This window comes from Heloderma suspectum, chromosome 5, assembly GCF_057233095.1.
Source record: "Heloderma suspectum isolate Gila_16-S chromosome 5, 16-S_ref, whole genome shotgun sequence".
NCBI lineage: Eukaryota > Metazoa > Chordata > Lepidosauria > Squamata > Helodermatidae > Heloderma > Heloderma suspectum.
In genome coordinates, this window is record NC_139462.1 from 117407845 (window position 1) to 117431398 (window position 23554).

At 43.4% G+C, this 23554-nt stretch overlaps 1 protein-coding gene across 6 annotated transcripts in view; it reads right to left on the reverse strand.

Moving 5' to 3' along the window:
- Window positions 1-23554, reverse strand: part of CC2D2A (coiled-coil and C2 domain containing 2A) — a 116704-nt gene that overhangs the window by 82943 nt on the left and 10207 nt on the right. For all 6 annotated transcript variants that reach the window (XM_084857090.1, XM_084857089.1, XM_084857091.1 and 3 more), the window contains exons 3-10: window positions 19342-19430; window positions 17528-17629; window positions 13932-14024; window positions 12007-12189; window positions 9639-9801; window positions 5421-5557; window positions 2444-2575; window positions 1577-1786 (exon numbers count right to left, since the gene is read on the reverse strand). In XM_084857090.1, coding sequence (XP_084713216.1) covers window positions 1577-1786; window positions 2444-2575; window positions 5421-5557; window positions 9639-9801; window positions 12007-12189; window positions 13932-14024; window positions 17528-17629; window positions 19342-19430 — 1109 coding nt within the window. The remainder of the gene's footprint in view (window positions 1-1576; window positions 1787-2443; window positions 2576-5420; window positions 5558-9638; window positions 9802-12006; window positions 12190-13931; window positions 14025-17527; window positions 17630-19341; window positions 19431-23554) is intronic.

A 23554-nucleotide genomic window follows, 5' to 3' on the forward strand; every position in this document is an offset into this window, starting at 1 on the left:
CTTCGTGACCCCATGGACCATAGCACGCCAGGCCTTCCTGTCCTCCGCTCTCTCCCAGAGTGTGCTCAAGTCCATATTCATTGCATCGGTGATGCTATCTAGCCATCTCAACCTCTGCCATCCCCTTCTCCTTTTGCCTTCAATCTTTCCCAGCATCAGTGACTTTTCCAGTGACTTTTCTGTTCACATTTGGTGGCCAAAATATTTGAGCTTCAGCTTCAGTATCTGTCCTTCCAATGAGCAGTCAGGGTTGATTTCCTTTAGGATGGACTGATTTGACCTCCTTGCAGTCCAGGGGACTCGTAAGAGTCTTCTCCAGCACCACAGTTCGAAAGCATCAATTCTTCAGCGCTCAGCCTTCTTTATAGTCCAGCTCTCACAGCCATACGTTACTACTGGGAAACTCCCCAGCACCTCCCTTCTGCTGCTGCCAGGGCCTCCTTGGAGAAGAGATGAGGAAGCCAGTTGCAAACCATCTCGTCGGGTGGAAAGACCCTCTTCCCCAAGATCCCACAGTGTTATTTAAACTGGGCTACTAGCAGTGTGAGCTATTTATTTTGTGCTGTTAATTTTGCTCTTGTTCTTGTATTTGATAGCATCAATTCACTATAATATGGAATTTGACTTGTTGATTTTGTTCTATTTGAATTTGTTTGATTTGTTTTGAAATAAATTGGTTTTTATGCTGTCTTTTGATATGTGACATTTATTGCGAGCTGCTTTGAGCATGGTCCACAATGGAAAAGTGACAGATAATAATTACTTTAGTTTAGTTTATCACTGTACTACAGATGAAGGAGCTGAAGCTGAGATACAATAGCTTGACTAGGGTTACCCAGCAAGTTGACAGATGACACAAGATTACAACCAGGATCTTCTTGGTTCAAAGCCCAGTCTCTTAGCGAGACAGAAAGAAGGCTATGAAATCGGAGTCCTGTGTCTATCCAAACTCCTGAAGGCAAGATCCAGGCAGGGCGGGAGGAAGATGGAGGCTCCCATTCCTCCGATTTTGTTGTTTTAAGCTAGGCAGGCCTTCCAGTGGGCAGGGACGGGTGATAGAGAAGCTTCTGGATCTGCGGATCCAGGTCTCTCCTTCCCCCTCCCTCTCACCAAAACGCCCCCTTTCCACCTTCCCCAACCTCTTCCAAGGTCACTGTGGTGACTTCAGAAAGAGGAACCGCTGCAGAGATTTCCATGGAAGCTGGGACGATTGGAAGATCTGAGATTGGATCTCCTCCTCCATGCTCATAGCTCTTTCTATGGGTGCAGCAGAGATATGCAACATCCTATGGAGCCCCAGACACTGCCTAGGGACCATAGGACTGCTCTACCCAATAGTATTCTACATCCGTTAGAATGCTCATGTACATTCCATGATATTACGACAGTTGAACCAACAGCAAAGCAGAGCTCACAGACCAGTGATAGACAGCAACAGTTCATTTTTAGCCTAAAATGTATATATTACGTGTCAGCAACAAATTTATCATGACCAAATATGACACATATCTAGCATTTACAATGCTCCAAAGGATTTCTATTTTCTTCTTAAAATGAAGAAAAACAGTGAAATTACCTTATCTGTAAGAAGTTTGGCAAGATTTCTCTGTTTTCTTGATAGATACTGATCAAACAATTGAGCCAGTTTAGCTGCTAAAACATGTTCACGGCTAAAGCAGGGATGGTGCGTGAATATTAATCCAGAAACATCAACATCCAACTGAAATTGCCCCTGAGGGTCCTCGGATCCAACAATGTATTGATTGGCAAGCCTCATTTGTATTGCCTAAAAATAAGATTAAACAAGCAAACACATACCACAGGTATGATGAAAGAGGTTTCTGAGGAAGATATTAGAAAAGACACAGCTATCAAGTCACTTTTCAGTTTTTAATTATAAAGTGCAAGTCTTTGATCCCTTTTGGATGCCACAATCCTAGTTTGCTAAACCATGGATTAGCAATCCAGAAACAAAAATTTAGACATCATTCCTTCCCTCTCCTCAGACACTGACTTCAGCACTGTGATCCTGGTCTGTTTAAATCAGAATTCTTCACTATGTCCTAAATGGGGAATTCTAGTTTAATGTTAGCTTACTAACTAGGAACAAACTGTGGTTTAAATTCCTGGGTAGTAAAGCAACATTAAATCAGAGTTCCTGTTTTGAACATAGGGTTGCAACACTGAAGCCAGGGTGCAAAGGGAGGTGGTGAGGAAGGAATGTGCGGATTCCTTCCAAGAGCACTTTGAACATCATTTTTAAATGAATCTTGGGCTTGTGAATCACCCCTCCCTTCATCAAACATAGAAATTCACAGGAAACTTAACACAATTAATTTGCTATAAAATCTCAGAGATGAACATAACAAGATAGAAAAGCAGCAATTCCACAAGTTTGAAAGTAAAACTGCCCCAGTCACGAACAAAGAGGCAGCAGGCTCACCTTTTTATAAAATGTCACCAGCTCTGGTTCTTTACCTTCCTCTACTGGAAATATTGGAGGTCTAGTACAAGACTGCTTAATTGGATTGGGCAAAGCCAAAATTTGGCCATCATCTCCAAACCACTTTTTCCCCTACAAATAATAGAGTACAATATTTAAAATTTTACTGAAAATACAATGCAGAACTAAACCATTCTTCAGTAAATGAAAGCCCAATGAACTAAATGTATACAGAACTCCAAGGTATACATAATGGCAGTGATCCTGCAATGAATGTATCCATGATCCACATGATCCACTTAGGGCGCAATCTTATGGCCGCTAGTCAGTGGCTAGACAACCATAGGATAGGTCAGTTCCCAGGAACCAACTTTGGAGCCCGCGCTCCAAGGTCGGCTCCCTGAGAACCAACCTCCACCACCTCCCGGGCTGCCTCGTAGGCAGCACACATTGGCCCTGCGCTCGTAACAGGAGCACGGAGCAGCGAAAATGGGCATTCTTGGGTGCGGGCTGGGGAGGCCGGAAGTGCCGTTCTGATGCTTCCTATGCGTTGTCCAACGTTCGCCCCCCTGCCTGAACTTCCTGCGTCTGTCTAGCCGCAAATGCAGGGTGGCTAAAGCGTGGAGGGGACAATTCCCTCCATGCGGCTCCTGCCCTGCATTGGATAGGAGGGCGCCTCTGAGTTCAGAGGTGGCCGCCTATCTCAGTAGGACTGTGCCCTTAACAGATCATTATACTTAACCTATAGGGCATGATATACTTCCATGCAGGCACTGACATTCACACACAGAGAGGAAGGATCAGCATAGGGCTCAACAGAGCCCTGTTTCCTCTGCACTTGGCATGTACAGAGCATTCCAGGCTATTACAGGAACACATCTGGTGCAGGGGGGTGCAGGGAAGGGATCTATTGAACTCCATGCCAATTTATTCCTCCATGTGCATATTTTCTTTAAAAGTATTTCTTGATGACTGTGGCCATGCAGGGATAAATCATGCCCATGCTTTTGTCAAACACAAAACAAAACAAAATAACGGATGGAAATCAGCGAAATGTTTAAAGTTTGGTCAACTAACTCGATCAGTTCTATATCTGAGATCTAAAATCTCATGGGAAACAGCCTGTTTGCTTAGATGGGTGCCTATGATTTCCTTTGTGAATTAATTAACAGACACCACCTAAGTCCTCTCAGCTGTTTGTCAATGGAGGGCTGTTTGAATATCCTCACTTTCATGTGGAGGAATCTTGTCTCACTCAGGGAGAAAATGTGGATTCCAGGTCACATCCACAGGTGAAGTCATGTTAGCACAATGGGCAGCAACTTCTACATTTACACACCTTTCTAAGATTGGGAGCTTAATCTTCTTTTTCTCACTAAGCTAACTTGTCAGTCCTAACCTTGAGTTGTTTAAAAAAAAAAAACCATTTCTGTCCAATCAATAATTAAAAAGGAGTTTGCTATGCACAAAAATATTAAAACAGGGAAGCGTTTTCTTAACAAGGGAATTCTGTGTGTTCTAAAGAGAAGAGGATTCTCCCTTAGCTTAGAGCAGCATTCCCCAAGCTGGTGCCTGCCAGATGCACTGGACCCATCATCCCCAGCCATAGGAGTTGTAGTCCAACACATCTGGAAAGCACCAGTTTGAGGAAACCTGGCTTAGAAACCTAGGTGGAGGTGCACCCATGAGCTGATGGCCTGAGCCTTTGTTCTGAGAGAGGCGTGTATTATTTCCTTAAATAAGTTCAATGTTACTTTTTCAATATTATAAATATTTATTTCATTTATATCCCACCATTACTCCAGTGAGCATTACTCCAGTTCCCCCCTCAATTTTATCCTTACAACAACCCCGAGAGGTAGGTTAGGCTGAAAGATAGTGACTGGCTGATCACTATCTCATCCAGCACACTTCATGGTCAAGTTGGGATCTGAACATGGGTCTCTCTAGTCATAGTCCAACAAGCTAACCACTATACTACACCACACCTTACTAGCTGGGGATAATTTTGTGTGTTGGGTTAGTTTACACACCCTCCCATGCCTGCTTGCCTGATGGTACCATGAGATTTGAACGATCCCTAAATAGGGAGGTTCTTTTATGCCTTTTAGACCCCTCCATAATTATTAGGGAGCACTTTATAAGAGTTTTACAATGAGGTTTACATCACAGACAGTGCTGGATGTAGTGGCAGCTGTTTTAAAAGAGCTGGGGGGGGGGGTGTCCTTATATCCACTCAGGCTACTTTTCCTTCCCCCACCACAACAATCTTTCAAAGGCATAGAGTCAGTGAGACATACTGAATAGAGTGTCAGATTTATTTTAAATGCAGGTATCTAGGGTTCAAATTCCTGCTTTAGCAACAATGTTTACCAGCAATCACAGATCAGCTGCTGTCTCTCAGCGGACAGTACATTTAGAGTTGTTTTAAGGATAAAAAAGGGGAAGGAATGTTAAATGCATTGCCCTGAGCCCTCTGATGGGGGTGAAGGCAGAGAAAAAACATGTAATAAACAACACTTCTATTTTTTTTACATTTCTTCAAGTTTGAATAAAAGAAGGCTAGAGTTTCAGTGAGAGGAGGCGCTGTAGGAAAAATGGCCCAATAAACCATAATGAAATATACAGTACATTGGATAGAGTTCACTACATTTAGGAGTTCATTTTAAATCTAAAAAGAACATTGACAACATTTATATATACTTAATCCAAAATCTACCACACTGGAGCACTAGCAAGAAGTTATATTCACATCTAGTGGAAGTATGCACACATTTTTAAAATGTAACTATGTTGCAAGCTGCAACTCATATTCTGGCTGAGAAATGCTGGAAGCTGTAGGACTTATTTCTGTCTAAACATGCATAGGTTTGCACCCTGAACTACAAAAAAATCTAATCAAGCTGATATTTAGCTCTTATATATGTTTTTGTAGCATCAGGAGGAACAAACAAAGACAATACTTGAGGCAATTTACCTGCTCCTGCTTGAGTATCCTATTCTCTAAAATGTTTTGGTTTGACAGTGACACAACAGGACGCTCTCCTGTATACAGACCTTCATCCTCTAGGTACCTTGGCTGCTTATTTTCAGGTACCTTCAGAGAGGCAGGCACTAAAAGCAAGAGTCTTGTATTACAAACCCACATTATTAATCACTATTCATAAATAGTTTATTTCTGTTAACATTGTATATCACTTTGAACATGCACACTACATTGCAATATTTGCTTTGCTTGTCCTCACATTAACCTTTGAGATAGGTTGCTATTCCTATTTTATAGATAGAGGGTAGTAGATTATCAAAGTAGATGGCCAAGGAGAACTATAAATGTAGGCCTCCCAAGTCCAAAAAATTGATCCAGTGTATAGCACTCACAGTCAGATAAGAAACAAATGTTAATAGCTTCGAAGAGTTATATACAAATCTACCTTAATAATCTATTTAAAGTGCCTAGTTAGAAGCATCAAATAAGAGAAGCACACATATTTCAAGAGGAGCAGTGATGGGAACTGATAGTAAAACAATACCTTTAAGACAAGGTAGTATGCAAGCTTTTGAGTTCACAAGAAAACTTCTTCAGGCTGGATGTTAGCAAAGAAAAAAGGAGGGAGGAACAGTAGGTAATGGAAGCTCAAGTCTGCCATTTGTGACAGTCTTAAGACAGAACGGAGGAGGTGCTCTGCAGACTTAATTAGGTTAGACTTTGCCTGGTGTAAAAAGATCTCAGGTTCCAGCAAAGTACACTGAAACAAACAGGCAATGATGAATGTTTGTTGGAAATTATAAACGCCAGCAGTTATTTCAGTCTGTCTCAGTGGTTTTAATAAAAGAATTAGCAACACAGGAAGCTGCCTTATACTATGTCAGATCGTTGGCCCATCTCTGGTGGCTGCTCCAGAGTTTCAGACAAAAGTCTTTCCCAGCCCTACCTGGAGATGCGGAGGACTGAACCTGCAACCTTTTATATGTAAAGCATGTGTTCTACCAGCTACAGCCCTTCTTGCAGGTACTTTTAGTCTTGGTCTTGTAGCCTCTCTTCTACTTTACAACTACATCCATCTACTACCTTCTGATCTTGGGCTGTGCTAAGGAAGGAAGCAATTTATGTCCAAGAGAAAATAATTTACAGAGTGAAAAGGAAGGAAAAGAATGGGAAGAAGGGAAGTGAAAATGACAGATGGACTGAGGGAGAGATAAAGGAAAAACTAAAGGAAAGATGCCAGAGGCTGCTGCTGCACCTTCTGAGCTACATCCCCCACTTCAAAGAACAGCCTGGCATTGGGCAGTGGTACTGGGAACTGGGGAGCCTGTGTGTGTGTGTGCATGCGCCTGCCTATGTGGTATGGAGTGGGGAGAGGTGGAACTGAGTTAAGGTGGCTGGAAATGGAGAAATTTGGGGCGGGGGGAGAAGGGAAGGACATCCTCCTCTGAGGGAAAAGTGCCCAAAGAGGTTTTGAAGGAAATTAAGATGTGAGATTACGGGTGCAATCCTATGCATGTTCAGACAGAAAAAGTCTACCAACTCCCAGCATTCCCCCGCCAGCCATGCTGGATGGAGAATGCTAGAAGTTGTAGGACTTTTTTCTGTCTAAAAATTCATAGGATTGCACCCTAAATGTTAATATTTTAAAACAACAACAGGACAAGAGAAGGGGATAAGAGAGGGAAGCTGTTACAGAAGAAGGTGAAAATAAAAATAGCATGAGGGAGGAATGAAAGAAACTGGCAGTCTGGAGGTGGGGGATACGGTACAAGTAGGGATGTACGAATCCCCTACCTGCCAGTCGGGGGGGGGCACGGGGGGGGAGGCGATCTGTTCCTCCCCCCAGAATCCTTGCTGGCCAGCTCCACTCCGCGGTGACTCCACAGAGCTGCTGGCTGGCTCCATACAGCAAAGCAATACATATGGAGCTGGCCGGCAAGCAGGATCCGGCTCTGCGCAGGTTCAGTGGGAGGCGGAGGTAGGTGGACCCGTTCCACCATGGACTCCGGAGGCCAGATTCAAAAGAATCCGGCCTCAACGGAGTCCGTGGCAGAATTCTCGGACATCCCTAGGTACAAGTTAAGCATGAAAAGAGAAGGGGAGAAGAAATTACAGGAAATGGGTAAAAATATTTTTGGGAGACATGCAGTTGGTGGGCAGGGGAATATAAAATATAAGTATTCTCCACTTAGAGCAGGGGTAGACAACATTGTTCCTGAAGGCACCAATATTCTCCCAGGCACTTTCTTGGCACCTGCTCTACATCTCCCACATTTTCTCACCAGGAGCTGGGGCTGCTATGAAATAGGTTTCTACTGGTGCTGAAAACTGGGTTCAAAGGAGCTTTTTAGCGTGTTGGGATTCAGACCCCACCTCACCTCTGGCTTGAGCTCACTCTTTTGAGCAGGTTACTTGTCCTTTGCCATGCCTCCCACGGCAGCCACTGGTGGTGCCCAGAACAGCTTTTCAACTGGCCAAATGTGCCCATGGCCCAAAAAGGTTGTCCGGATCAGCAATTCTTCCTAAAATGGGGAGGCTGGGTCATGATACCTCCAGAGTCAATATCTGTACTTTCCTTATACTAAGGAAAACTGAAATACAGGACTCCCTTCCACAATGAAATAATTCTGGCAAAGAATCTAGCAAATTCCAAAGAGGGATTAGCTGTCAATAGAAAATGAGATCAGTAATGGCCAACTTATTGTGCCAAGCTCCACTGCCATCTGCCACCATGTTGTGGGTGGCTCTGCCTCTGCATTTCCATTTTGTGGCTGGTGGGTCTCAGTAATTTTCAGTTCTCTCTAGTGGAGGTGGGGAGGTACAAGGAGGAAGTTTGAGAGCCCCTGGTTTATAGCTTATGATGTTACTTTCATGCCATCAGTACATTCCATACCTGACCATACCCTTTCTTACTTTCACCCTGGACTGGCAATCTTATTAAAAAAAAAAATTAGGAGTATATTTTAATGATTCAAGAAGCAGATGAGGTATGTGTAGCTATACTTTGGACTGCAGGTACATTTTGAAAGATAGTAGCTAATAGGGGTTTAATGACAGATATTGTAAACAGATCTAGGTCTGAATGTAAAATTTAAGAGATTATTATTTATTTCATTTCTATCCCGCCCCATACCTGAAGCTCTCTGGGTGTTTTACAACAATTCATGAAATAAACCAACATTACAAAATACAATGTAATAAAAGCAGTCTAAATCGATTTTAACACCAAAAATTAAAACAATATAAACAGCGAAAAACAATTTGACATAAACAATATTTTCCCTAATAGACCTGTTCAAAACAGCAGACCCCATCATATGCCCCATCATATGCTATTAAATGCCTGGGAGTAGAGGGTTGACTTTACCTGGCGCCGAAAAGACGACAATGTTAGCGCCAGGCAGGCCTCAGTGGGGAGCTCATTCCAAAGTTGGGAGGCCACCACTGAGAAGGCCCTCTCCCTTGTTGCGACCTTCCGAGCCTACCTTGGAGGTGGCTTTCTGAGGAAGGCCTCACATGTTGATCATAGTGTCCTGGTATGTGCAGTTCGGGAGAGGCTTTCCATCAGGTACTGCAGTCCCGACCTGTATAAGGCTTTATAGGTTAAAACCAACACCTTGAATCTGGCTCGGAAACATACCAGCAGCTAATGCAAGAAGGCCAGAATTGGTCTTACATGCTCAGTTATTAATCTGGCTGCTGCATTTTGCACAAGCTGCGGTTTCTGAACAGTCTTCAAGGGCAGCCCCACGTCGAGTGCATTGCAGTAACCTAACTTGGAGATTACCAGAGCACAGATTGCTGAAACCAGGTTATCCCTATCCAGATAGGGGTGTAGCTGGGCCACCAACTGAAGCTGGTATAAGGCACTCCATGCCACGGAGGCCACCTGAGCCTCAAGTGACAAAGGAGAACCTCCAAGCTACAAACCTGCTCCTGCACAGAGAGTGCAACCCCATCCAGAACAGCTTGAACACCCTCCAGCTAAGTGATCAGCTTTCTTGGTAATGCCTTAGACAGACCATCCACCTGGAAGCAATTCAGAATTATACACCATGCAAGATGTGTTCAATTATTTCATATCCAAATACTTTTATAATGCAGCTGTACTTTAACTTTATAGTTCTGCAACCCTAATAAAGTATTGTTGCAAGTAGTATGTAAATAATCTATACCACACAAAGCCTAACAATAATACACCAGACCTACCTCTTAGCATGCTGGGAACAAACAATATTTCTCTCTCTTTCTGCACTCGTCCAGAGTAGCTTTCATATTCTGCAGGTCTAACCACTAGGAAGTCAAGGGCTGTCTGTTCTATTATAAAAATGTCATCATCTTCTTTATCATGAACAAGATGCTCCTCTTCATCCTGTATTTTACATACAAATATTTTAAAAACTTTTCCGAATTCAGGTTCAACAGAATCACATTTCATGGTTTTGCATATGTAAGTAAGCACCTTGTTTCAACCATTGTGATGCAAATAATTTTCACTCATAATTTGGATTAAATGTGCACATTTTCAACACAAAGGCTATGTTTTCACATTTCAGACCTACATGTAGGAAGCCACCTCATATGAAAGTCAGCACACAGGTCCATCCAAGTCAGTATTGCCTTCACTTCTTGATAGCAGACTTCCAGAGTTCCAGACAAGAGACTTAGCAGAGTGATTAAGCCTAGAACTGTGAATGTGGCAGACAGAGATTGACCCATACTAAACATTTGTTTTTATATTGATTCCAGTAAGCAATGCCCGGGGGGGGGGGGGGGGGAGAGAGACAGAAGACTGACAAATGTGTCATTCTGTCTTTGCTGGGTTGCAAGACACTATCAAGCATTATAGCCCCATGCCAATTAATATGGAACTGGAGGTGTGTGCATCCCTAGATCCTTTGGGCCACGCCAAACATGTTTAATTCAATGAAAAAAATTCCAACATGTTTCAGACCATACACAGGTCCTTCTTCAGGGCAATCTAAAGAACGAGATACAATATTTATAGACTTACATATACCCTGTGTTCAACATCACATCAATAATACAATTATCCGTCACCATAGAAAGATATGACTTTATGTAGAACATAAAGAAAGAGAGGCTCAAATTATACAAACTATGTACAAACATGCACATCTCTTACAGATAATGTGACAAGTACTGTTTGCTCTTCAGATGCCAGTCTCCTGAAGAACTGAACTGAAGAAGCATCCATGTCTGGTCTGAAACATGCTGGATTATTTTTCATTGAATTAAACACCCTTTTCATCTACCCATTTGCTTTTGGCTTTTTGGTATACCATCACAAGTATCACAATGCTTCCTTTGGTCTCAAGACACTGTCAAGTGCATAGACCTAAGCCAGTAATACCCAACAAATAAGGAACTGTGGGAAAAGCTTTGGGCCACCCCAGATCATATATTCAAACCTCCAAGAAAGTGGCCTGTATGATACATCACTATTTATTTAAATTACTTCTTGCCCGTCTTTCAGGGCAGGAGTCCTCCCAAGGCGGTGTACAATAAAACACGTAATAAAAACTGATACAGTATTAAAAATGGTAAAAACACAATAAGAAGAGCAACAGCAAAAAAACAACCTTCTAAAAAACACCAGCATAAAATAAAACTTACAACAAACAACTGCAGCCAGAACCCAGTCCGATAAATCATGATCAGGGGAGGGCCAGAGTATATTAGTACGCATTCAGGGCCTTCTTAAAAGCCTTCAATGATGGGGCCTGGCGGACCCCCGATAGCAACTTATTCCAGAGTTTCGGGGCTACTGCAGAAAAGGCCCTCTCTCGTGTGGTCACCCACCTAACTGCTCTCACAGATGGCAAATGAGAAGGGCCTCTCTCGCTGATCTTAAAGTGTGGGCAAGCTGACACCACAACATCACATCTGGCCTAACACTTTGTTCGGATGCAAGACCCTTTCAGGGATGGTGCCCCATACAAAGGTATGCAGAAATTAATAAGGAACTTGAGATGGGAACCCCACAATAAGCTTGGGGCCACTACAAACCATACCCTCAAACTTCCAGGGGAGTGGCCTCTATGATTTGCATCCCACTGAGTCTGGCCCAATTTTTCAACAGGGAACAGGACACTGTTAAGCAGATGGGCCCACAATGGCTGTGACATAACCTCATTTTTTTTGCTGGGAAAGGCAGAAAGTTAGCTTGGGATATATGGATCACATTTCGAGATCACATTACACCTGCATTTCTGACAGTGGCAGAAGCCCCAACACAATACCATAGTACTATTTGAAAGGTCTGTAGTACTCTGTATGATAGAACCTGTGGTTTGGGCAAAGTCAATGAGACAAAACACCATCTGTTCTCAAGAAGGGACTAATCCCTGGAGAATATTAACTGCTCCACTATCTGGATGTTGGATTTTATGCACTATTTTGTGTCAGAATGATATGATGTCCAATGTGCAAGAACAAAGTAGGCTCCTATTCACCAGATCTTGATGCCACACTTCCATTTTGTTTACTATTGAATAGAAATAACTAACACTAGGAGCTTCCCTAAACAGAAAAGCACATGTAGTTTCACTGGTACCATTTCATTCTCTCCTGGTTCTTCCTGATGGACAAGTGTAGATTTCTGATCTTTCCCCTCCTTGTCATTCAACACACTCTTTTTCTTGTTTTGAGTTTCATCACCTACATTCTCTGGCTCAGGATCAAAATTGAAAGTAAAGAAATTATAGGCTTCTTCAGAAGAAGGATGACCAGTCTTGACCTAATGGGAAAAGGTAATTTTTTATTAAAAATGATTCGCACAATGCAATATTTTAATACAAATAAATAGCTAAACTCATTTCCCTTAGAATTTATGTTTTAAGAAAATTAAACAGATGCAACTGAAATCAAAGACTTAATATATAATCATTCATCATTTTTAGAGAAAGGGAAGGTGATAATAAATAGTACACAGTATCTGAGAAGCCTCACTCGAACCTTGGTAGCTATCTTGAAAACAAATGCAGGGATGGAGAGTGGGCTACTTATAATTACAGCTTGAATATGCACACAAACTTTCACTCTGATAATTCACATTGGATTGGGTGGAATATTGCATTGCCCCCTTTGAAAACAGATGGGGTGCCAAGCTTGAAACACAGAATGTTGTCCTGAGCATGCACATCAACATCCTGACATCTTAAATTTCAAGGGGAGTACTGTATTGTGCTGTGTTTTACATCTCTACCGCCCCCCTTGAAAATAGATGCAAAAGTTGAGCTGAAATGCAGAACTGCCCCCCTAACCAAACATATCAAATTTCATCCCCAATATATCAGTGTTGTTTATTTTGTTACAAGCAAACTTAAAAACAAAATGCCAAATGGTTGACTTAAACCAAAGGTCTCTTTTCGCTTGGCAAATAATCCAGGTAAAATAAAAACGATGCTATGAAGGAAGTGGTTGTGTGGCCATTCCTGAAAAAACCCTCCTTTGATCCAGAAATTTATACTATAAGCTGTCACAAATACCCCTTCTTTGAGCAAGGTGTTCGAGAGTGCGGTGATGATTCGGTTGCAGGCGTTCTTAGAATCATAGAATAGTAGGGTTGGAAGGGGCCTACAAGGCCATCGAGTCCAACCCCCTGCTCAATGCAGGAATCCAAATCAGAGCATCCCTGACAGATGGCTGTCCAGCCTCGTCTTGAATGCCTCCAGTGTGGGAGAGCCCACCACCTCCCTAGGGAATTGGTTCCATTGTCGTATTGCTCTAACAGTCAGGAAGTTTTTCCTGATGTTCAGCCGGAATCTGTCTTCCTGTAACTTGAGACCATTATTCCGTGTCCTGCAGTCTGGGATGATCAAGAAGAGATCCTGGCCTTCCTCTCTGTGACAACCTTTCAAGTACTTGAAGAGCACTATCCTATCTCCCCTCAGTCTTCTCTTCTCAAGGCTAAACATGCCCAGTTCTTTCAGTCTCTCTTCATAGGGCTTTGTTTCCAGTCCCCTGATCATCTTTGTTGCCCTCCTTTGAACCCTCTCCAGTTTGTCTGCATCTTGAATAAAAGTGAATGAAAGTGATTTCCCTAACCCATTTCAGACTGGGTTTTGGGAGCATATTCATGGTCAGCGTAAATGGGAGGCCTTTTTATATAGAAAAATGGAAGGAAGAAGCTGTTTTTACAAACAATGAGACTGAACTAGTTACAACACCAGCCACATCCTCCACACCCCCTCCTACTGCTAGTCTGTGCATGAGACTTTCCCACGGTCAACCCCTACCCATGCCTCAGTGGAAAGCTGAATGCAACCGATGATACACATAAGGGACTGGTTGAATCAGCCCCTATGTATTTGAATTGCTATTATTCATTATACTCATCATATATTATTTGATTTTAAAGTCGCACATGGTTTGTTTACCATTTCAAATTCACAATCCCATCATGATAGTCCATAGGTTACAGTCAAAGCAATCATACAAACAATGCATAACAAGCTGTTCTAACTGAACAGCCCTCACCTGTGATTTTTGCTTGATTTTTCTGACAGAATCATGAAACTTCACTCTAGAAGATACCTTGCATTCATTCTCTTGCAATTCACTTTCACCTATCTGTACAAAAGCCAACACATTAACAATTTAATTTATTTAATACTACCAACACACCCTTAAACTATGACTCATGGGAGGGGTGAGGTATTAGATGTTCATAGATGCAAGACACTTCACATGTGGAAGGAGATAAATATATTAGATTGCAAGCCTGAGAGCAGGGACTGTCTACAGGGATGTCGCGGGCACCCCACTGGGTCTGGGAGTCCGTCGGGCCCCCTCCACCTGCGACCCCCGAGCCGTGCCTGCCGAGACGCTGTTCTTGCTCGCCCCCCGCTCGCACCTGCTCATGCCCTCCCGGGCTCACTGGGAAAGCTTAATATGCACAGTATCAGAGGTATAATGCCTCTAATATTGAGCATATTAAACTTTCCTGGCCCCAGATTGCACATATTTAAATATGCACATTTTTTAAACTTTCTTTTTTAACGCAGAAAACAAAGGCAGGAAAATGGCGGGCACTCACCAGATGTGATCGTAATGAGTCTGGGCAACTCGCAGAGCTCGTGGGCAGCCCAAGCGCAGGTCCATGGGAGGGCGAGCGGGGGCGGCACTTCAGTGGGTGCCCAGAGAATCCAACCTGGGGTGGGTTCTCACATGCCTAAATATCTAATTATTTGTTTTTTAAGCTGCTCTGGAATTAACAAGTGGAATAAAAATGCTTTGAATAAATACAGACACAATTCTATCGGCTGCACCCTCGATGATTGGAAGCCCCGAACCCAGAAGGTTCCAATCATCCAATGCAGGGTGGGAGGAGCAGCAGAGGCAATCTTCACTTCCCCGTCCTCCCACTCTGCAATTTACTAGGGATGGCAGAGAAATCCGCCACAGACTCCAATGAGGCTGGATTCTAAAGAATCCAGCCCCCTGGAGTCCATGGCAGAACGGTCTACTCCCCCCTGCCACCACGCGAAATTCTCCCCGGACAGACCCTACCTGCCACCAGCCGGTCTGGGTCTGCCCGCTGCCGTCTGCTGCCCCAGTCTGCGGATGCAAATTGCATCCAACATAGAAGACGCCATTTGCATCGGCAGCCCAGCAGCGGACGGAAGTCAGGCTGTGGACGGGCTCAGCCGGCAGCTCCACGGACTCGGCGCAGAGTGGAGCCGGCCAGGGAGGATTCCAGGGGGAGGGACGGATCACCTCCCCCCCCGTGGATGCGCCGAACCAGACGGGTGAGTGGGGTTCGTACACCCCTACATTTTATGCTAGACAGGCTTTTAGGTCTTCCTGCTGCTTCTGGATTCTAGATGATTCCGATATTTCAGTGACTACTTGCTGAAGATCTCTCCGGTCAGACATATAATAGGAACCTAAAATATATTATGAATATTTTGGTGTGCTCATAAAACTATTCTGTTTGTTATATTAAATTAAAAAATATAGTTTATTCAGACAATAACTACAAATTTAGTGAGTGTACTCTTAAAAGTTTTAAAATATAACAATAATATTATTAGCAAATCATAATAAAACTTTAGGAACATGAAGACTGCTTTATGTCCCTAGAGCAACCTTCCACAACCTGGTGGCCTCCAGATGTTTTGAACTACAATGCCCACTATCCCTGACCACTGGCCATCCTGCCTGAGGCTGATTGAGAGCTGAAGTCCAAACTATTTGGAAGGCACCATCTCTAGTCTCCTTCCATATTTACCTGCCTGGACCAAGGAGGAGGGGTAGGTGGGCATATCTGCATATTGGCACTGCATGCCCTGATGCTGCAGGGAGCTTATGGGCTAGGTGCCCATAAAAGATTATCTCAGTTGACAGGAAGATTAATGTAGGAGGCAGCAGTCCATTAGATACAGTGGGGGAGGGGCATCTTCCCTAAGCTAGAGTGACTGGGAAGTTCTTGTTCAAACTGCAGGCAACTTCTCTAATTTCCTCATCTGCTCCTCTATTGGTATTCGTAATTGTGTGGAGTAGCTGTTTCCTTTGTAGCCTGTTTCCTAGAATTTGCATTTGTAAGGAACCTGGCCCTTAACTAGTAAGTAGTGAGCCTGAAGCCTGGTATCTCGGACTGTGTTGATTGCCAAGGGAGAGGATGAAGGGACGTGACAGATACCTTCTGAAGTCCAGGCTGTATAGGAGTTTAATGGCCAAAACCAGTGCACTGAATCAGGCGCAGAAACAAAAATAGAGGAATTTGGACTGTTTATCTTGCTTCCATCCCATCCCAAATCTTCCTCTTTCTCTCCTTCCCTCTGGCTTCAGGTTTGTGAGGAACCAAGGGAGTGGCAATCTTGATTAATTACAACTGAAGAGCCCTGAGAATCTGGGAAGCAGGAATAAGGAAGCGTATTCCATTGAAAAGTAGATGCACTAGGGATGGATTGGGATTGTTCTTCCTCTTTTCTAGACTTTTGGATGAAAATATATGTGATCAGGGCTTTTGTGAATGTGGGGTTTTTTGTTTTGGTTGAGAGTGTGTATATTAGTTAATAAGTCTCTTCTCTCCCATACACCTCTATTGCACAGCTTTTAAAGCATGCTGAGGTTTTGCAAGGCAAGGTTTGCATCCTGATCAAATGTCTCCATTTGCATGGGGCGAGAAAAAGCCCGCTTGACAAAATTGGCTGGAGGCAGGGGCAAAGCCCACCTCCCACCAAAGACCCTGTTGCCCCAAGAGTCCTTGGTGGGGGTAGACTTTGCCTGCCCTTCAGCCAACTTTTGGCAGAAGGTTCCCTCCCTATTTAAGCCAGTAGAGCACTCCTCTATTAGCTTAAAGAAGGAAGGGAAGACTTCCCTGCTGAAAAACAGCTGAAGAGGGGAGAGGCAGGGTCTACCCCGACCCGCCAAGGACCCTGTTCCTCCAAGGGTCCTTAATGAGGGGGGGAGGACTTCACCCCGCAACCATTTTTCAACAGAAAGGTCCTCCCCACCCCACTATACAACTGAGTGGAAGTATCGCTCCATTCACTTGCAGAGGGGGAAAAATAGCCCAGCAGGTGCCTCAGTCTGGCCTTGCAGGTGCCATGTTAGAAACCCCTGATCGAGTCCATATCCTGGATTTTAGGCAGGAGTCACTGAAAAATTCACATCTAGCTACATCTTTAACATATCTAATTCTTTTAGAACGATGTCCTAAAAGCTGGCCTATAAGTCCTGTTATAAAGAAAAGAAAAGAAAAGAAAAGAAAAGAAAAGAAAAGAAAAGAAAAGAAACTCCCTGGGCAATTTTGTTCAAATGCACAATTGCTCTGAAAACTCTTTCTAACATTGATCATAAATCTGCATCATACAACATTAAACCATCTCCCATTGTCATCCTTGGAAGAAGAGGAAACCTCTGCTTACAAGCCAAGACTGACCATGCATATCAGATACATTCTGCAATTTCTACTAGCCAGGAAACTCTTTTAAAAAAAATAAATAATGCTATCAGTAATTAAAGAAAATTAAATTAACCTTCCAACTATCAAACAATAATCCATCTCTTTATTGTGAAACATTCTGATGTAATGAGAACCAATGCAGGAATTCATATGCTACAATCACCTCATTATCCAGTCGAATTTGTGCTTTCTTCTCAACAAGACTTTTCAGGGATCGTGGACGAGGATCTGAAGCTTCCTGTAGTAAAGCACTTTCTGCTTTTAACTTAAAAAAAATAAAGGCTCTCGGTTTTCATTAGTTATATGTCACCTTTCACCAGTCCACAACCCAACAAACCAAACGAGGAGCTGCTACTAGAGGAGACGAAGGAGGACAGTCTGGTTTTCTACCCAGATGGATCTCCTTCACACACAGCTTCCTGATCTCAAGATTGCAACCCACCTATTTCAGTTTTCTAGTCTGCTAACATGAACACTCAATAGCTTGGTTCTCACGACATGACATCCCACTGTGGGTTAATTTACCCATGGGGGCTGTCGCATCATGCCAGGTGGCTGAAGGAGCCATTTTTGCATGGCGCCCACAGGTGCCTGGCTTGCCATGGCTTGTCGCATCATGTGAACACAGGCAGAAGGTTTGAGGGTTAGACAACACCCAAATAATCCATGGCTTGTTTTAGGGCTATTTGAGGGTTGTCTAACCCTCAAACAATCCCTGCCGCCTGGGTTCACATGATACGACAAGCTACAGCAAACTGGGCACCCGTGGGCACTATGCAAAAATGGCACCTGCCAGTCCCCAACATGATGCGACAGCCCCCATGGGTAAATTAACCCACAGTGAGCTGTCGCATCGTGCGAACCAGGTCAATGCCACAGCTCTTAAATGATCTTATTTCCTCTAAGGAATTGCAAATAAAGATTAAATTAGCTGTTTAAATTAACAAAATCCTCTACTAGAAAATATGTGGAGTTATGAAGTAGTGCATTAATAAATATGCTAAAACAGAAAGACATGTCAGTAAGACATTAAGAGGATACCAAAATTATAGAAAATGTGGAACCTGGAACAAAACAGTGCAGTACATCCCTACCACCCAGGAGAGTTTCTGTTCGGGGCTACAACCAGCCTGGGTCAGGAACCTTGTAGAACTGTTCAGGGCTCTCAGGGGATGGGAGAGGGAAAATAAACACCTTTTTACATCTCCATCTCCCATGGGGTTTTCCCTTGCAGGTGCTATATAATACCAGACAGTTCAAGTTTGGGGCTGGGTGCCAGTGAGTGGGAAAGGGAATAAGTTTCTTGTTCCTTTCCTTCCTCATGAAATATCCTCATATAGCACAGGAAGACGAGTATTTTAGCCACATGGCACACATTCCTGCAATTGTAGCCCCCACATTTCTATGAGACCCACTATAAGGGGCATAAGTATGCAAATTTCTCTCTCTTCCCATTCTCCTTTTCCCCCCTTTCCCCGCAGCTGACACTAGCCTTCTGTGTCTCAACTGCTTTCAACCACAGAATAAATTTATAGACTCACATATTCTGTCAAACAACTGCCCTAAGCACACTTTTTCCCTCCCCTGGGCAAAAATGGGAATTGTGCTTAGAAAATAATGGAAAAGTCTAGTATTTTTGTCATAGCTGTGAAAGAGTGACAAGCAGTACCTGAAAGTATCAGGAACTAATTGTCTTGAGTGTTCAGCGTGAAACTGGAATTTCCCCCTCCAGCCAATGAGATGAGCTATTCTACCATTTTCTTATCTCTATCCCAGTAAACCTGAAGCAAACAGGTCCTTATTAGGCCATTTGTTTTTTTCTAAATTTATGTTTCTTTTAATTTACAAATGTATACTTCTACACACCTAGGGTCTCCCTAGGTATGTAGAAACCAACCCTGTCCAAACTGCTAGGCATTTGACCACTTCAGGTCACATTAGAGGGAAAGATTAAGAATTTAATACATGAAGTCTCACCCGTGCAGCTTTCAGTTTCTCTCTCATTCGTTCTCTCATGGAAGACTCAGCAAAGCTTGCTCCTGAGGTAGATGGAACTGGAGGCAAGCCTACAACAGAAAATTATACTAATAAATTTCAAAAGGTTCTTCTCACTTGAGAGCAATCTGAAACTCTATTAAAGCTGTTCAAAACATTTACAGCAGTGTGAAAGAAGACATCTGAACACATTTCTTTATTTTTACTTTATTATTCAAATCTTACAGTTTAAAAATGGATGCTCTTAGTAAGACTGGCATTCCAAAATGAAATTGCAACAAAGCTGTTACAGCAATATGGCAATGGAACCAGTGACCTAGGGTGGTGGTGGGCTCTCCCACACTGGAGGCATTCAAGACGAGGCTGGACAGCCACCTGTCAGGGATGCTTTGACTTAGATTCCTGCATTGAGCAGGGGGTTGGACTCGACGGTCTTATAGGCCCCTTCCAACCCTACTATTCTATGATTCTGTGATAAGTACTGATCTATTTAAACACAGAATACCACCATTCAAGAACATAACTAACTGCTTTGCTGAATCAGACCAAGACATCTAGGCCAGCATTGTAACAGCTGCCAACCAGATGACTGTAGATGCTCATAGGAACAGTGTAATAATGGTGGCCATCCCTAGTTGTTTGTTTCCAGCATGCAATAGTCAGAGGTATATTACCTCTTAGCATGGAGGTTCCACCTCACCGTCATGGCTAATAGTCATAGATCTACCCTCCCTATTTTTTTCCAACCCTTTTTAGAGCCATCTAAGGACAAAACTGGAGGTGACGGACTCAATCTTGGGAGAGTTGGGGGTGGCGATGGCCGACAGGAAGCTCTGGCATGGGCTGGTCCATGAAGTCACGAAGAGTCGGAAGTGACTGACCGAATAAACAACAAACAAGGACAAAACTACACATTACTTTTGATATTAATGCAATGGTGCTCGGTGGGGGGACATTCGCAGGAGAGAATTGGGAAGGATGCAGATTGTCCCCTGAAAATCCCCTCTCCTAGCTGTGCTGAGATTGGATGTAAGCCCAGTCCAAAGTAAAAGCAGTGTGTGTGTGTGTGTGTGTAGTGGGGGTGGGGGGTGGGATGAGAGAAATGGCAGACTCAGGAAGGGCAATCTCCCTTCTATCTGCCATTTCTTTCCTACAAATGATCCCCCACATTAACTCAGCAAACAAGTGTGGGAATATGCTTTTGCTGAGCTAATATACAGTTTTGCCCCGTACCATCCCCATAGCTTGTAACAGTAAGTTCCATAAGTTAAATACATATTGTGAAAAGGTGTTTTGTTTTGTTTTTGCCTGTAATCTGAACCTACTGCCTGTCTATTTTCTGGGGTGGATTCTTGACTTTGCGTCCACAATTCTTGCAAATTAACACTGCCCTATTGAGGTCCCCAGCATGGTGGCCACTGGCACCAACATCCCCTCAGGGGCCTGCAACGGTGCCCACCAGGCACTCTGCTCCCCTCCACACAAGACTACCCTTCTCTACGTCCAATTCAAAGCGTTTCCATGTGCCTGCTTGTTGTTCTTGCATAGTCTGTGCTGCACACATCCATCTTCATTCTGACTGGTGGCAGCAGGCCTTTGGATTAGTTTGAAAGGAGAGAGAATGACCCCTGGTGGCCGAGCTCAGTTTGAACAAGACAGATCACATGGAGTAATGGGGGAGGGCTGATGGGGCCTGCATCATAGGGGAGGCAACAAGAGAAGGAAGTCAGCACCATAGTTTGGGGGAGGGGGGAGAAAACTGGCTGGTGGGAGCTGGAGGTGGAAACAGCAGCCAGGGCCATGTGGGGGAAGGCAGGAAAGGGAGCACATGGGGCTGGGGGGAGAAGTTCAAGGTATGTGTTTTTCTTCCTCTATATGTATGTGTGCATAAACGCACACACACGCGTACTTGTCTGTCTCTTGGATCTGAGATGAGGGGGGTGAGTTGGCTGGCAGAGAGAGTGTGGAAGTTTGCCTTTTGTGAAATAACTGTTTCGTGACTGGCCATGAGCACTACATCAGCCATGTTGTGAATGGGCACACTTCCCCCATGGCAGCCATTTTCTGATGGCATCCACAAACCTCTCAGAAATCCAAATGTGCCCATGGGCCAAAAGGAGTTCAGGACCCATACCTAAAATGCTTAAGCATGCATGGAAAGGGCAGGGAAGGGATGGTTGCGGAAATTTACCCTTCTACTATTGTGCATTCCCTAATGCTACTCTAAATTCTCCTCTAATAAACTTACAACAGAACTAGCAACAACACTCAAAATGAGCTTATGTTAGTTTGCAGTATATGAATGCTTAAAAGGGTAAGATTCAGTATTTAGGAACTTCATAGAGATAATTTAAGATAGGTTAATTTTACAGTATGCTAACCTAAGTAATTCATTCCTATACAATCTTATGTGAACATGCAGAGTACCCAATTAAAAATTGTGTGTCTTGGAACCGCAGGAAATATGGCATCAATATACTTTTATTTTAGGCCTTTAGCCTCAATCCTAAAGCCACTTATTTAACTCCATATCAATTACAGCTGGGGAGAAACAGTGATTCAACCAAAAATTCAGGAAATTGACCCAATAATTGAATGAGAAACAGTTTCATGAAATGGCCACTCGCCCAATTTTGTTTCTCCAAATCATTTCACCAATTCTTCAGCACATTTACTTGGAAGTAAGCCAAATGAACTCAATGAGGCTTACTTCTGATTAGACATGCATACAACTGCACTGTTCATCTGATTCCCCATTCACACCACCAGAACAAAAACTGAACATGGAACCTTTTAAACCTTTGGGTCTGCTTTCAAATAAAAACAAGAGCTGTGCAGCATCTTAAAGACTAACACATGTATTCCTGTCTTTGTTGTTTTTGCTGCAATAAACTAAAACAGCTACCCTCTGGAAATTCTTTGGACTCCTTGCAACAGGTTTTTATATTAAAGAAAAGAAAGCCAAATGTAAAAAATGTTTTTCTAGTTGTAGTTGTTCAGTTGTTAAGTCATGTCCGACTCTTTGTGACCCCATGGACCATAGCACGCCAGGCCTTCCTGTCCTCCGCTCTCTCCAGGGGTGTGCTCAAGTTCATGTTTTTCTAGTAGTTCTGGTTTAAAAATAGGGCTGCATGCACTGGCACACCGTGATGTTATAATTCTAAAAAGCCTGCTTGAATCACTGCCCTTTCTCTGGAGGGATATTTAACACAGGACCTTTCAAATAAAATGAGCTGCTGGAGGAACTCTGTATAAGTGTGTGTTTTTCTGTAGATATTCAAGGGCTGTCCAGTATAATGGCAGCCTGCAGCAAGTCTGAAGGAGGCGGCCATTTTGTAACACAGCCATTTTGAATTTTGCAAATTTCAAAAAGCACATCAGAACAGTGCTTTCAGGGGAAAAAAGATAGCTGCTCAGATTCCATTCCCTACAAAAGAATTTTTCCCCATCCCAAAATACAGCTAAAACAAAACAGCTGATTTTGAAGTGCGTGAAACAGCTGAGAAATAGTCCTTGTCAATTTAGTACATATAAATCGGTGTGGCTTACTAATTTAAGAAAATATATTAAGAATTTTGGTGTGTGCAGGGGTGTCCCCAGGGCCAAATGGCAATAAGCAGAAGAGAGGATGAAGCAGGTGCCAACTGCCTCACTGCCAAGACAACGAAAGCAAGGCCTGCCTGTCACAGGAGATGATAGAGGAATGCCAGCCCCATTGCCAGGCTACGGAGAGACATTCCCTGGGGCTACTCAGAGACCTGTATACCCTGGGGGGAGAGGGGAGGCAGAAGAGGAGAAGGCCAAAAGGCTCATATTTTCTGCTCCTGAAGATACTACCAAACCTGAGACAATTCTGCTCTCTCTCTCTCTCTAGTATTATAAATTGTAAACTGCCTTGAGAGCTTTGGCAGAAAGGCTATATATCCTATGCATTTTCTGTCTAAACATGCATAGAATTGTGCCCTAAATAAAAAATAAAATTTCTGTTCTCATGAGATATGGCAGCCAAAAGGGTACCCAAGAGGAAAGAGGAAGTGAGCATAGGCTAGGAGGACAACATTTAAGGGCTAGAGGCAGGCAGAGCAGAGAGGGTCCTCCAAGAACCTGGCTGGGTGCATGGAAGCTGAGCTAGGGAGGAGGAAAAGAAAAGCCAGGTGTTACTTCCCTCTGTCTAAGGCATGACTAGGAGTGAAAG